This window comes from Gorilla gorilla, chromosome X (assembly GCF_029281585.2).
Source record: "Gorilla gorilla gorilla isolate KB3781 chromosome X, NHGRI_mGorGor1-v2.1_pri, whole genome shotgun sequence".
In the NCBI taxonomy this organism is placed as follows: Eukaryota; Metazoa; Chordata; class Mammalia; order Primates; family Hominidae; genus Gorilla; species Gorilla gorilla.
This window is the reverse complement of record NC_073247.2, coordinates 80,036,837-80,052,979: the sequence shown is the minus strand read 5'-3', so window position 1 is coordinate 80,052,979 and position 16,143 is coordinate 80,036,837. Positions and strand designations below refer to the sequence as shown.

Sequence of the window (16,143 nt, the reverse complement as noted above, 5' to 3'; positions counted from 1 at the left end):
CTTTAGCCCTAGTTGTTTCTCCATCTCTTTTATTTACCCAATAACAAAGTCCTCACATATTGAAGTAGTATTCATCTTTTGAGATGTTGTTTTTCTCACCCTTCCTGCTGATACTTTGCCACATGACTGACTCATTTTCTTCTGTCTTTAATTATGTTGTGCCCTTTTGTCCCAACAACTTTTCAATCGTATATTGAGTGTTTGCTCCCTATTTCCCACTTAATTCCAGGAATGCTGAGATGGTTAGGCTTAATGAGTGCCTTTCACCCCATGCCAGGAATTCATTGCTTGATTATAACTTTTCCATTTCCTGGCTTTGTAGCAAAAGGACCCCTCTACCCCAGTCTGGATAATTTAGTGGGTCTTATATTGCATTTCATCCTTTGTAAAAGAAGAGTCCAAAGTAAGCTTTAGAATAACAGTAAGAAAGTTCACAGCGCTCAAGCATGGAAATTGCCTGTGTCTGGTCATCTCCATAAATGAATATAAATTGGGGAAGGAATTATGATGGGAAGAAGTGAGGAAGGGCATCCCTGTGATGTTCTCAAAAGTATACTGTTGGGGCTGGGTGCGGTGGCTCACGCTTTTAATCCTAGCTCTTTGGGAGGCTGAGGCAGGCAGGTTGCTTGAGGCCAGGAGTTCAAGAGCAGCCTGGTCAACATGGTGAAACCCCGTCTCTACTAAAAATACAAAAATTAGCTGGGCGTTATCGTGCATCTGTAGTCCCAGCTACTCGGGAGGTTAAGGAGGGAGGATCACCTGAACCTGAGGAGGTCAAGGCTGCAGTGAGCCATGATCATGCCACTGTACTACAGCCTGGGCGAGTAAGGCCCTGCCAAAAAAAAAAAAAAAAAAAAAAAAAGAGCGGGGGAGGGCCTTGAAAAGTCTGAATCGCACACTTCTTATATGATTATGAAGCTTGCCTAGATTCCTTTCTGACTCTGAAGGGGCCTCTGTTGGCAATGTGCAAGGTCTGTTTTTGAAGACTGCCAAAAGTGACCTAAAGCGGCCCCCATAATATTTCAGCCTGTCTTTAGTGCTCTTTTTAAAAAAAAATTTTTTTTAATTTTATTTTTTGTGACGGAGTCTCCCTCTGTTGCCCAGGCTGGAGTGCAGTGGCGTGATTTCGGCTCACTGCAGCCTCCGCCTTCTGGGTTCAAGTGATTCTCCTGCCTCAGCCTCCTGAGTAGCTGGGACTACAGGCACCCACCACCATGCCCAGCTTATTTTTGTATTTTTAGTAGAGATGGGGTTTTGCCATGTTGGCCAGGCTAGCCTGGAACTCCTGGCCTCAGCTGATCCACCCGCCTTGGCCTCCCAAAGTGCTGGGATTACAGGCGCAAGCCACTGCGCCTGGCCCAGTGCTCTCTTTTGATATTTCATTTACCATCAAAGATTCCTGAGCAGTCCTGCAATACTGGACTGAATATCATCTCTATTCTGCTCAACACCTTGTTCGGTGTTACTTTGGTCTTTATTCAATAGGATTCTGATGATAGAAACTCACTAATGAGTTTAGGATGTCACTCCTTATGGTGAAGATTCTACCTGAGGTAGCAGGTGGGAGTTTTTGTCCCCAGTGAGCTCACACAATGAATGCAGTGATTAGAAAAGAGATTAAAGGCCAAATTTACTTCAAAGGGGAGTCATTGCTAGAGTTCTAAGAGGTTTAAGAATAAAATAGAGTGAAAAACAAAAAAGAGGAAATCCTCAATGTGACTTTTTTCTACATTCCTAAGTCTCTATTCTGACAAGAAAATAGTATAATAACCAATGAGTGTCATAGAGAGGAAAAGATTCAGAGTATCTGTTTGTGCTGTAGGAGACTGGGAGCAGTGTTGCCAAAGTGATTAAGGGAAAATGATGTCCTGCAATTCTAGTAAACCATGGACTATTTTTCAGACTGAACTGGGGTCAAACATGTAAAAGTCAGTGGCCTTATGGACCCTGTGTGAGAAGTTGCTGACACACTTGCTTATGCAGGACAATCTCCTCTGGAGCATGAAAAGCCAGCAACTCTGCCATCCTGGGGGTTCCTGAATATGCAAGGGCCCAGCTCCATACGGTGCTTTAGAAAGTAGTATGTACACTTCTTATTCAAAGGCAAACTTCCTCAATGTTTCACAGTTGGCCACTTCTTAGGTATTACATTTATTTATTTATTTATTTGTTTTTGAGACTGAGTCTTACTCTGTCACCCAGGCTGGAGAGCAGTGGCACAGTCTTGGCTCACTGCAACCTCTTGCAGGGTGGAATTTATAGACTTTCCTGCCTTTGGCAAATGAGCACACTCAGAGATAAAGAGAATGTTAAGTGTCGTACTGGGAGGTAGGTTATAGTACGATTAGGACTCAATGGGGTTTCATAGATCCAGTAGAAGAGATGTGATGAGAATCAGACGGGGTCTGGAAATGTTAGCAGGCAAGAGGCCTGAATTTGTAAAAATCAGCAAACTTTGGGAAGGGTTTCATGATTTTTTAAGTCTAGGCTTGTAGCAAACAAGTTTTAGAAAGCCAACTATAAAAGCACTGGTGATCAGGAGACATAGAGAATGACTCTGTTCTCAAGGAAAACGTTTTTTTTCTTGCCTAGTTTTATATTTTTTTTGCTGGGTGCTGGCTGTCCTGGATGATAGCATTAGGAGCTGCAGTAGATCAGAATGTCAGGGTTCACCAGGATGTTCTCATACAAAGGCTGGCAGTGCCATTTTAGGAGTTTGCCCATTTAGTTGAACCTTGAATCATACCTATACACAGAACAAGAGGCCCAAATTACCTGAAAGACACGTATAACCTATGCACTAATGCCCCACAACTTTCCACACTTTTGGGGAGGTAGGTTAAAAATTGCTTCTTAGATTGGAGAACTCAGATCTTGTCAAAACTGGCTTTTTCCTCTGTTGTCTATTTTTGTTATGAAAATATATCTTGTCTTACTGACACCTATGTCTCATATGACAAGGAAACTTGTCTTTTAGTTTTCTGTCTTGTAATTAATAAAAATTAATGCAATGATTCCCAAAGTGCAGCCCTTTAGATGCCTTCTCTAAGGTCTTCCATTTTAGTGATTCTAACTCTCACCATGGAGGCACAAACCCCACTTGTTGCCTTGAACATACACAATCTCATAAGAGGTTTATATGAAGAAAAAGCTTTGTATACCTTTACCTGCCCAAAGAACAAGGGGTCTTCTTTGATTTTGATGTTTTCATATCTCCAGAACATATTTATTATTGCCAATATTAATAGTCCCTGAACAGGCCATTCCTATTAGCTTCTGAGCATTTATATTTAGGTAATTTGAAAGCCTAGTCTAGTGTTTTCTGTGATGCTGTAATGCACTCCATATTCTGAAGGAAATGTTCTGGTTTTATGGCACAGGCAGGACTGTAAATGTTTTATCCTAATGCTATCACTGCACACTCGTTTGCCTCTGATGAAATGATTTGCACTTGCTGCAATTGTCCTTTTCTTGTATTTGCCATTCTCTTTCTCTTCTCTTTTTCACCTGTCCTTCAGGTCTCCTGTGTCTTCTGCTGGACATCACTTCAGATATTTATCGATTAAAAACTCAGGTCAGACTATCATTAAAGTTACAGAGAAATGCCCCTCTTATTCTTTCTCCCATTTCTTCTCAATGCATTTGATTTTTCAGAAACAATATAGAAACAAACAGTAACAAAACCCAACAAATCAGCAAACGATTTAACATTTTGCAGGTTGGTATATAAATGAAAATGTCATAGTAACAAGGAATCTTGTATCTGAACCTTGTTAACCTAGAAATTGTTTTGTTTGTTTTTCCTTTTTGTCTAGGTACACAATGCTAGTGATTTGCTGATTAAACCCTTGGAAAATTTCCGGAAGGAACAAATAGGCTTCACCAAGGTACATTTTCTGTATTTGCATAAGATTTTTTAAAATAGCAATCGAATAGTTGTATGGGCTACTACTGTTCACTTTACAAAGATATGCACCAATCTGCTGGTGCTTTGCTCTTGGCCTAGTCAGCCTCCTAAACTGTGCAAAATAAATGTTTGTTGTTTATGTCACCCTGTCTATGGCATTCTGTTATAGTAGCCTCAGCTAACATGACAAAGGGGGTGGGGAGGTGGGTGATTAGTTTCTGTGAGAAAATGATCACGAAAGAAAGTAAGAAAATCTAGAATTGGCCTCTGACTTTGTGGCCAACAGGCTCTGTATCTGTGCATAAGTTTCTTCTCCTTTTGGTGTTTTTGTTGTTTTGTCTGGAAAACTAGCTAGCTATCATGTATCAACTGCCTGCTATACTGAGCACTAGGCTAGGTGCTTTACGTTCATTCTTTAATCACAAGGACTTTGTGTGCTTCTGGCATTTTCCCCATTTCACAAATGAGGTAACTGAGCCTTGGACAAGATAAATAACATGACCAAAGTTATATAGCTGGTGATATAGTTTGGATCTGTGTCCCCACCTAAATTTCATGTTCAGTTGTAATTCCCAGTGTTGGAGGTGGGGCCCAGTGGGAGGTGATTGCATCATGGGGGTGGATCCTTCATGAATGGTTCAGTACTATCCTCTCGATGCTGTTCTCCTAGTGGTGAGTGAGTTCTCATCACATCTGGTTGTTTGAAAGTATGTAGCAACTCCCCCACTTCTTGCTCCTGCTCTGGCCATGTAAGATGTACCTGCTTTCCTTTCACCTTCTGCCATGATTTTGTTTCCTGAGACTTCACCAAAGGAGAAGCTGCTGTACTTCCTATACAGCTTGCAGAACTGTGAGCCCATTAAATCTCTTTTCTTTATAAATTACCCAGTCTCAGGTATTTCTTTATAGCAGTGCAAGAACAGACTGATGTGGTTAGTAAGTGATAGTGGCCTGGATTTAGACCTAAAGGTCTTTTTAGCTTTACGTTCCATACTCTTTACATTAAGCTATGCTGTCTAGATCTTTGCTGTCTATTATGGTAACTACTATTTATTTAAATAAAATTAAATTAACAACTCAGCTCCTCATTCTTTCTAGCCACATTTCAAGTGCTCAGCAGTCACTTGTGTCTAGTAGCTACTGTGTTGGACAGTGCAGATAAAATACATTTCCATCATTGTGCAAAGTTCCGTTGGACAATACTGAGTCCCAGATAATTTCATTCTTTTCAGCTTGACCATCACATGGATCTCTGTGATTCTCCAATGTCTGTTAAAGGGATGTTAATAATTTTCGTTTTTAATCTTTTCAGCTAGGTGTAGGTCTGTTTCATGAGCTCTCAATGTGTATCCACCATGTAGCAAAGGTAGTTTCTTCTACCAGGGCTAAAATACAGCATCTTGTCCAAGCATCTAGTTTTCTTAGGACTAAGAGCATACCAACCAGTAGATATTATTTGGAATATCATGACAATCAATTTGGATCAAGAATTTGAAAACAGCAAGTTTTTCTTTTTTTAAAAGACACTTTCTTGCCAACTCAGCCTCCCAAAGTGCTGGTATTACAGGCATGAGCCACCATGCCTGGCCATGAAAGTACCAAATTTTGAGAAGAAAGAGCAAATTAGTGGTTGAGCTCCCACTACCTGCTATCATCAGATTGACATGGGCATTGTTAGAAATGACTGGTGTTCAAGCAAAGTGAGTTCCCCTGATAGCCCAGCAATACTTGTTTCACTGGAGTCTCATTAACATCAATACTTAGTTGGGAGAGGATATGATTAAAGAATAGAAGTATATTTAAAATTACAACTGAGGATAAAAATACTTAACCACTTGTGAAACAATTTGATTTACTTTCATTCGTCTATAAGAATAACACTAGGAAAGTAAGGATATGCTACCATGGTTGCCCTCATATTATCTGAGCAAATGGAAATGAATTTGTATTATGTGCAGTCATGCGTCGCCTAATGTTGTTCTGAGAAATGCATCATTACATGTTTTCATGGTTGTGTGAACTTCATAGGAGTGTGCTTAACACAAACCTCGATGGTCTAGCCTAATACACAACTAGGCTATATGGTATAGCCTATTGCTCCTAGGCTACAAACTTGTACGGGTGTTAACTGTACTGAATAATATAGGCAGTTATAACCCAATGGTAAGTATTTGTTTATCTAAACATATAAAGCATACATATAAAAATACTGTATTATAATCTTATAGGACTGTCATTGTATATGCGGTTCATTGTTTACTAAAACATTGTTTTGTGGTGCATGACTGCGCTTCCTATGGCCCATGCCTGCACTGAGGGTTTTACATATGCTTTCTTCCTTAATTCTCACAGCAAACCTGTGAGGTAGGATTTTTAATATCCATTGTCTCAATGAAGAAAGTGAGTCTCAGAAAGGTTAAATATGTATCTATCTTTTTTCATACTTCTTTACCAGTAAGGCCAACCTGCATATCTACAAAGAAGACCAACTTAGTATGAGTCATGTCTCCAATAAACTATCTAGAATTCCAATAGTCAAAATGAAGCTTATAGGCTACCCCTGTGTGTTATCAATTTATTGCCAATCAGTTCCAAGCCTCTCAATACCTGCTCTGTGATAATGGACAGATTTTCTTTAAGCATCTTTCCTTTATAGTGAGCACACTCTTAAACTTTCTCAGTAGAGGGAGCTGGAGGGACATTGCAGGAGGAGGGGGATCTCTTGAAGTTTCCAGCTGAGGCGGGGGTGGGACAGGGTGGGGAGGACAGCTGATGGAACTCTGACCCAGCCACCCACCCAGACACATGGTGCCTCAATCTCCTTGAAGCCTTCATGACCATGCTGTCCCTCAGCTTCCTTCTGTAGACCCCCTACCCCACATGGCCCACTTGCTGGCTGAAGAGTTATCATGGAGCTATTACCCTCTCTGCAGGGCCCTCATACATTGAGCTTGCACCCTAGGGGGTTCTCACCAAACAAGGCTGGCCCCGTTGAGCTCACCTGCAACTCAGTTTTCCCACCTTCTCTTTATACCTTCTCTGCTGGTCACTGTTGGCCTGCTTTTTTGTAATCTGGTGAGTTGCCTCCTGCTTACATAGTAACTATGAACCACCGGGCCAAATCAGCAAACATTCTGCTATCCAGTGTGTTAAATTACTCCTTTTCTTTTTTTGTGAGACAGGGTGGGTCTCACTCTGTCACCCATACTGAGGTGCAGTGGCATAATCATGGCTCACTTCAGCCTCAACCTCCCTGGGCTCAGGTGATCCTCTCACCTCAGCCTCTCAAGTTGCTGGGACTACAGGCACATACCACCATGCCTGGCTAATTTTTTTTTTTTTTTGTAATTTCTGTAGAGATGGGGTTTCGCCACGTTGCCCAGACTGGTCTCGAATGCCTGAGCTCAAGCAGTCCTCCTGCCTTGGCCTCCCAAAGTGTTAGAATTACAGGCCTGAGCTACCACGCCCCACCAAATTACTCCTTTTCAAGTGAGGTCTGAACCCCATTAAAATTTCTCCTTATTTGAGTACTTTTCCTTAAACTTAGAGTACCATATAGAGTTTTCTTATATGTCAATTATTTGTAAGGTTTTCTATCTCCTGATTGGACTTAGCCTGGTATACCCAGCACTGCTGCTAGCTGGCTTTGTGAGTTCACTGGTTGTGATAGGTGCTATATTAGGCCCTTACTCATACAGATCCAGTTCTCATTTGAACCTCAGAACGATCTTGCAAAAGTTATTATCCCCCATTAACAGGTGGGGACACTAAGTTCAGTGAGGTGTAGCCTCTAAGGTCACTCAGTAGCTTGGATATGAATTGAGTTCTGGTTGTAAGTCTAGGGCTCATTTCACTTTGCAGGAAACAGCACTTCTCTCCGAACCTTAGTTTTCTCATGGCTCATGACAACAAGAACAATGGACAAATATTCCAAATCTGATCTTCTGTTAGTTTGAGATTCTTTTTTTTAAATTATTATTATAATTTAAGTTCTAGGGTACATGTGCACAATGTGCAGGTTTGTTACATATGTATACATGTGCCATGTTGGTGTGCTGCACCCATTAACTCGTCATTTACATTAGATATATCTCCTAATGCTATCCCGCCCCCCCACCACCCCACAACAGGCCCCAGTGTGTGATGTTCCCCTTCCTGTGTCCATGTGTTCTCATTGTTCAATTCCCACGTATGAGTGAGAACATGTGGTGTTTGGTTTTTTGTCCTTGCGATAATTTGCTGAGAATAATGGTTTCCAGCTTCATCCATGTCCCCACAAAGGACATGAACTCATCCTTTTTTATGGCTGCATAGTATTCCATGGTGTATATGTGCCACATTTTCTTAATCCAGTCTATCATTGATGGACATTTGGGTTGGTTCCAAGTCTTTGCTATTGTGAATAGTGCCGCAATAAACATATGTGTGCGTGTGTCTTTATAGCAGCATGACTTATAATCCTTTGGGTATATACCCAGTAATGGGATGACTGGGTCAAATGGTATTTCTACTTCTAGATCCCTGAGGAATCGCCACACTGTCTTCCACAATGGTTGAACTAGTTTACAGTCCCACCAACAGTGTAAAAGTGTTCCTATTTCTCCACATCCTCTCCAGCACCTGTTGTTTCCTGACTTTTTAATGATCGCCATTCTAACTGGTGTGAGATGGTATCTCATTGTGGTTCTGATTCGCATTTCTCTTTTTTTATTTTTTATTATACTTTAAGTTTTAGGGTCCATGTGCACAACGTGCAGGTTAGTTACATATGTATACATGTGCCATGTTGGTGTGCTGCACCCAGTAACTCATCATTTAACATTAGGTATATCTCCTAATGCTATCCCTCCCCACTCCCTCCACCCCACAACAGGCCCCAGTGCATGATGTTCCCCTTCCTGTGTCCATGTGTTTTCATTGTTCAATTCCCACCTATGAGTGAGAACATGCGGTGTTTGGTTTTTTGTCCTTGTGATAGTTTGCTGAGAATGATGGTTTCCAGCTTCATCCATGTCCCTACAAAGGACATGAACTCATCCTTTTTTATGGCTGCATAGTATTCCATGGTGTATATGTGCCATATTTTCTTAATCCAGTCTATCATTGTTGGACATTTGGGTTGGTTCCAAGTCTTTGCTATTGTAAATAGTGCCGCAATAAACATACATATGCATGTGTCTTTATAGCAGCATGATTTATAATCCTTTGGATATATACCCAGTAATGGGATGGCTGGGTCAAATGGTATTTCTAGTTCTAGATCCCCGAGGAATCGCCACAGTGACTTCCACAATGGTTGAACTAGTTTACAGTCCCACCAACAGTGTAAAAATGTTCCTATTTCTCCACATCCTCTCCAGCACCTGTCGTTTCCTGACCTTTTAATGATTGCCATTCTAACTGGTGTGAGATGGTATCTCATTGTGGTTTTGATTTGCATTTCTCTGATGGCCAGTGATGATGAGCATTTTTTCATGTGTCTTTTGGCTGCATAAATGTCTTCTTTTGAGCAGTGTCTGCTCATATCCTTCGTCCACTTTTTGATGGGGTTGTTTGTTTTTTTCTTGTAAATTTGTTTGAGTTCATTGTAGATTCTGGATATTAGCCCTTTGTCAGATGAGTAGACTGGAAAAATTTTCTCCCATTCTGTAGGTTGCCTGTTCACTCTGATGGTAGTTTCTTTTGCGGTGCAGAAGCTCTTTAGTTTAATTAGATCCCATTTGTCAATTTTGCCTTTGTTGCCATTGCTTTTGGTGTTTTAGACATGAAGTCCTTGCCCATGCCTATGTCCTGAATGGTATTGCCTCGGTTTTCTTCTAGGGGTTTTATGGTTTTAGGTCTAATGTTTAAGTCTTTAATTCATCTTGAATTAATTTTTGTATAAGTTGTAAGGAAGGGATCCAGTTTCAGCTTTCTACATATGGCTAGCCAGTTTTGCCAGCACCATTTATTAAATAGGGAATCCTTTCCCCATTTCTTGTTTTTGTCAGGTTTGTCGAAGATCATATGGTTGTAGATATGCAGCATTATTTCTGAGGGCTCTGTTCTGTTCCATTGGTCTATATCTCTGTTTTGGTACCAATACCATGCTGTTTCGGTTACTGTAGCCTTGTAGTATAGTTTGAAGTCAGGTAGCATGATGCCTCCAGCTTTGTTCTTTAGGGTTGACTTGGCGATGCGGGCTCTTTTTTGGTTCCATATGAACTTTAAAGTAGTTTTTTCCAATTCTGTGAAGAAAGTCATTGGTAGCTTGATGGAGATGGCATTGAATCTATAAATTACCTTGGGCAGTATGGCCATTTTCACGATATTGATTCTTCCTACCCATGAGGATGGAATGTTCTTCCATTTCTTTGTATCCTCTTTTATTTCATTGAGCAGTGGTTTGTAGTTCTCCTTGAAGAGGTCCTTCACGTCCCTTGTAAGTTGGATTCCTAGGTATTTTATTCTCTTTGAAGCAATTGTGAATGGGAGTTCACTCATGATTTGGCTCTCTGTCTGTTATTGGTGCATAAGAATGCTTATGATTTTTGCACATTGATTTTGTATCCTGAGACTTTGCTGAAGTTGCCTATCAGCTAAAGGAGATTTTGGGCTAAGACTGTGCGGTTTTCTAGGTATACAGTCATGTCGTCTGCAAACAGGGACAATTTGACTTCCTCTTTTCCTAATTGAATACCCTTTATTTCCTTCTCCTGCCTGAATGCCCTTGCCAGAACTTCCAACACTATGTTGAATAGGAGTGGTGAGAGAGGGCATCCCTGTCTTGTGCCAGTTTTCAAAGGGAATGCTTCCAGTTTTTGCCCATTCCGTATGATATTGGCTGTGGGTTTGTCATAGATAGCTCTTATTATTTTGAGATACGTCCCATCAATGCCTAATTTATTGAGAGTCTTTAGCATGAAGGGTTGTTGAATTTTGTCAAAGGCCTTTTCTGCATCTATTGAGATAATCATATGGTTTTTGTCGTTGGTTCTGTTTATATGCTGGATTACGTTTATTGATTTGCGTATGTTGAACCAGCCTTGCATCCCAGGGATGAAGCCCACTTGATCATGATGGATAAGCTTTTTGATGTGCTGCTGGATTTGGTTTGCCACTATTTTACTGAGGATTTTTGCATTGACATTCATCAGGGATATTGGTCTAAAATTCTCTTTTTTTGTTGTGTCTCTGCCTGGCTTTGGTATCAGGATGATGCTGGCCTCATAAAATGAGTTAGGGAGGATTCCTTCTTTTTTATTGACTGGAATAGTATCAGAAGGAATGGTACGAGCTGCTCCTTGTACCTCTGTATTCTGTACCTCTGTATTCTGTATTCTGTACCTGTGTATTCTGTACCTCTGTATTCTGTAGAATTCGGCTGTGAATGCATCTGCTCCTGGACTTTTTTTGTTTGGTAAGCTATTAGTTATTGCCTCAATTTCAGACCTGTTATTGGTCTATTCAGAGATTCAACTCCTTCCTGGTTTAGTCTTGGGAGGGTGTATGTGTCAAGGAATTTATCCATTTCTTCTAGATTTTCTAGTTTATTTGCATAGAGGTGTTTATAGTATTCTCTGATGGTAGTTTGTATTTCTGTGGGATAGGTGGTGATATCCCCTTTATCATTTTTTACTGCATCTATTTGATTCTTCTCTCTTTTCTTCTTTATTAGTCTTGCTAGTGGTCTATCAGTTTTGTTAATCTTTTCAAAAAACCAGCTCCTGGATTCATTGATTTCTTTGAAGCGTTTTTTGTGTCTCTGTTTCCTTCAGTTCTGCTCTGATCTTAATTAACTATTTGTTGCCTTCTGCTAGCTTTTGAATGTGTTTGCTTTTGCTTCTCTAGTTCTGTTAATTGTGATGTTAAGGTATCAATTTTAGATCTTTCCTGCTTTCTCTTGTGGGCATTTAGTGCTATCAGTTTCCCTCTACACACTGCTTTGAATGTGTCCCAGAGATTCTGGTATGTTGTGTCTTTGTTCTCGTTGGTTTCAAAGAACATCTTTATTTCTGCCTTCATTTCATTATGTACCCAGTAGTCATTCGGGAGCAGGTCGTTCAGTTTCCATGTAGTTGAGCGGTTTTGAGTGAGTTTCTTAATCCTGAGTTCTAGTTTGATTGCACTGTGGTCTGAGAGACAGTTTGTTATAATTTCTGTTCTTTTACATGTGCTGAGGAGTGCTTTACTTCCAAGTATGTGGTCAATTTTGGACTAGGTGTGGTGTGGTGCTGAGAAGAATGTATATTCTGTTGATTTGCGGTGGGGAGTTCTGTAGATGTCTATTAGGTCTGCTTGCTCCAGAGCTGAGTTCAATTCCTGGATATCCTTGTTAACTTTCTGTCTCGTTGATCTGTCTAATGTTGACAATGGAGTGTTAAAGTCTCCCATTATTATTGTGTGGGAGTCTAAGTCTCTTTCTCGGTCTCTAAGGACTTGCTTTATGAATCTCTGTGCTCCTGTATTAGGTGCATATATATTTAGGATAGTTAGCTCTTCTTGTTGAATTGATCCCTTTACCATTATGTAATGGCCTTCTTTGTCTCTTTTGATTTTTGTTGGTTTAAAGTCTGTTTTATCAGAGCCTAGGATTGCAACCCCTGCCTTTTTTTGTTTTCCATTAGCTTGGTAGATCTTCTTCCATCCCTTTATTTTGAGCCTATGTGTGTCTCTGCACGTGAGATGGGTTTCCTGAATACAGCACACTGATGGGTCTTGACTCATTATCCAATTTTCCAGTCTGTGTCTTTTAACTGGAGCATTTAGCCCACTTACATTTAAGGTTAATATTGTTATGTGTGAATTTGATCCTGTGATTATGATGTTTGCTGGTTATTTTGCTCGTTAGTTGATGCAGTTTCTTTCTAGCCTTGATGGTCTTTACAATTTGGCATGTTTTTGCAGTGGCTGGTACTGGTTGTTCCTTTCGATGTTTTGTGCTTCCTTCAGGAGCTCTTGTAGGGGAGGCCTGGTGGTGACAAAATCTCTCAGCATTTGCTTGTCTGTAAAGTATTTTATTTCTCCTTTACTTATGAAGCTTAGTTTGGCTGGATATGAAATTCTGGGTTGAAAATTCTTTTCTTTAAAAATGTTGAATATTGGCCCCCACTCTCTTTTGGCTTGTAGAGTTTCTTCCGAGCGATCAGCTGTTAGTCTGAGGGGCTTCCCTTTGTGGGTAACCCGACCTTTCTCTCTGGCTGCCCTTAACATTTTTTCCTTCATTTCAACTTTGGTGAATCTGACAATTATGTGTCTTGGAGTTGCTCTTCTCAAGCAGTATCTTTGTGGCGTTCTCTGTATTTCCTGAATGTGAATGTTGGCCTGCCTTGCTAGATTGGGGAAGTTCTCCTGGATAATATCCTGCAGAGTGTTTTCCAAGTTGGTTCCATTCTCCCCGTCACTTTCAGGTACACCAATCAGACATAGATTTGGTCTTTTCACATTGTCCCATATTTCTTGGAGGCTTTGTTTGTTTCTTTTTATTCTTTTTTCTCTAAACCTCTCTTCTCACTTCATTTCATTCATTTGATCTTCCATCACTGATACCCTTTCTTCCACTTGATTGAATTGGCTACAGAGGCTTGTGCATTCATCATGTAGTTCTCGTGCCTTGACTTTCAGCTCCTTCAGGTCCTTTAAGGAGTTCTCTGCATTGGTTATTCTAGTTAGCCATTCATCTAATTTTTTTTCAAGGTTTTTAACTTCTTTGCCATGGGTTCAAACTTCCTCCTTTAGCTCCGAGTAGTTTGATCATCTGAAGCCTTCTTCTCTCAACTCGTCAAAGTCATTCTCCATCCATCTTTGTTCTGATGCTGGTGAGGAGCTGCATTCCTTTGGAGGAGGAGAGGTGCTCTGAGTTTTAGAGTTTCCAGTTTTTCTTCTCTGTTTTTTCCCCATCTTTGTGGTTTTATCTACCTTTGGTCTTTGATGATTTTGACGTACAGATGGGGTTTTGGTGTGGATGTCCTTTCTGTTTGTTAGTTTTCCTTGTAACAGTCAGGACCCTCAGCTTCAGGTCTGTTGGAGTTTGTTGGAGGTCCACTCCAGACCCTGTTTGCCTGGGTATCGGCAGCAGAGGTTGCAGAACAGGAGATATTGGTGAACATCAAATGTTGCTGCCTGATCGTTCCTCTGGAAGTTTTGTCTCAGAGGAGTACCCGGCTGTGTGAGGTGTCAGTCTGCCCCCACTGGGGGATGCCTCCCAGTTAGGCTACTTGGAGGTCAGGGACCCACTTGAGGAGGCAGTCTGTCTGTTCTCAGATCTCCAGCTGCGTGCTGGGAAAACCGCAAGTCTCTTCAAAGCTGTCAGACAGGGACATTTAAGTCTGCAGAAGTTTCTGCTGCCTTTTGTTTGGCAATGCCCTGCCCCCAGAGGTGGAGCCTACAGAGGCAGGCAGGCCTCCTTGAGCTGCAGTGGGCTCCACCCAGTTCGAGCTTCCCGGCTGCTTTGTTTACCCACTCAAGCATAGGGGCAATGGCGGGCGCCCCTCCTCTAGCCTCGCTGCCACCTTGCAGTTTGATCTCAGACTGCTGTGCTAGCAGTGAGTGAGGCTCTGCGGGCGTAGGACCCTCCAAGCCATGCATGGGATATAATCTCCTGGTGTGTCGTTTGCTAAGACCGTTGGAAAAGCGCAGTATTAGGGTGGGAGTGACCCGATTTTCCAGGGGCTGTCTGTCACTCCTTTCTTTGACTAGGAAAGGGAATTCCCTGACCCCTTGCACTTCCCGGGTGAGGCAATGCCTCGCCCTGCTTCGGCTCACGCTTGGTGCACTGCACCCACTGTCCTGCACCCACTTTCTGACACTCCCCAGTGAGATGAACCCAGTACCTCAGTTGGAAATGCAGAAATCACCCATCTTCTGCATCGCACACGCTGGGAGCTGTAGACTGGAGCTGTTCCTATTGGGCCATCTTGGCTCCACCCTGATTTGCATTTCTCTAATGGCCAGTGATGATGAGCATTTTTTCATGTGTCTTTTGGCTGCATAAATGTCTTCTCTTGAGAAGTGTCTGTTCATATCCTTTGCTCCCTTTTTGATGGGGTTGTTTGTTTTTTTCTTGTAAATTTGTTTGAGTTCTTTGTAGATTCTAGATATTAGCCCTTTGTCAGATGAGTAGATTGCAAAAATTTTCTCCCATTCTGTAGGTTGCCTGTTCACTCTGATGGTAGGTCCTTTTGCTGTGCAGAAGCTCTTTAGTTTAATTAGATCCCATTTGTCAATTTTGTCTTTTGTTGCCATTGCTTTTGGTGTTTTAGACATGAAGTCCTTGCCCATGCCTATGTCCTGAATGGTATTGCCTAGGTTTTCTTCTAGGGTTTTTATGGTTTTAGGTCTAACATTTAAGTCTTTAATCCATCTTGAATTAATTTTTGTATAAGATGTAAGGAAGGGATCCAGTTTCAGCTGCCTACATATGGGTAGCCAGTTTTCCCACCACCTAGTTTGAGATTCTGAGGGTAATTAACTAAATATTTGTCCGCTGAGTACTAGAAATACAGTACACAGAACTCATTGCACTGTAAGTGGAAAATATACCCTAAAATATACTCTGGATTTTGAAGACAGTATGAAAAAATAGAAAATATTAACATTTAATTTTGATTATATGTTTAAGTGTTAATATTTGACCACTTATTTATTTTTTCTTTTTGAAATCTGACTACTAAACATTTTAAAATTACATGTGGCTTGCATTATCTTTCTATTGGATAACACTGACCTAGACAAAGAAATTACATTTGATAGGTAACTCCTGCCCATTTGGTAGATAGTTCATGGGCTTTATCAGGCTTTAGAATCAAGAGGAGGAAGTATTTGATGAAAATTCATATACAGATAGTTATTTAATTAATTAAATTAGTTAACATATATAAAGTTCTTAGTACAGTACCTGGCAAATAATATGCACTAAATAAGTTTCTTTCATCAATCATATGTGCTAAAAAATTTTCTTTCATCACTGTAATTCTTGTTAGTACTGGTAATAGAATAGGGAGGATAGAAAGTGCTCCATGAAACTGTCCGATTGACGATGGACTTACTGTGAATTAAAAATCAAAAAAGAACTGAGAAGTTAATGAATGAGGCAGGAACAGAGGGATAGGGGTGTTGAACATTGAATGTTTCCCAAGTGGCTACTGGCATATGAAGAGGTTTCATATTACTAGGTCTCCCAGTATGTGTCTCTGGCTTTGCAGGATGTGGGAGGATATCTCTTTGTCATAGAAGTGGAGGTAGGTAGGGAGGAAGGG

At 40.9% G+C, this 16,143-nt stretch overlaps 1 protein-coding gene across 4 annotated transcripts in view; it reads left to right on the top strand.

Annotated features, from left to right (window-relative positions):
• The window catches only part of OPHN1 (oligophrenin 1), a 389,158-nt gene that overhangs the window by 152,839 nt on the left and 220,176 nt on the right, over positions 1-16,143 (top strand). For all 4 annotated transcript variants that reach the window (XM_063703080.1, XM_063703079.1, XM_063703078.1 and 1 more), the window contains exon 5: positions 3,816-3,887. In XM_063703080.1, the coding sequence (XP_063559150.1) occupies positions 3,816-3,887 (72 nt within the window). The remainder of the gene's footprint in view (positions 1-3,815; positions 3,888-16,143) is intronic.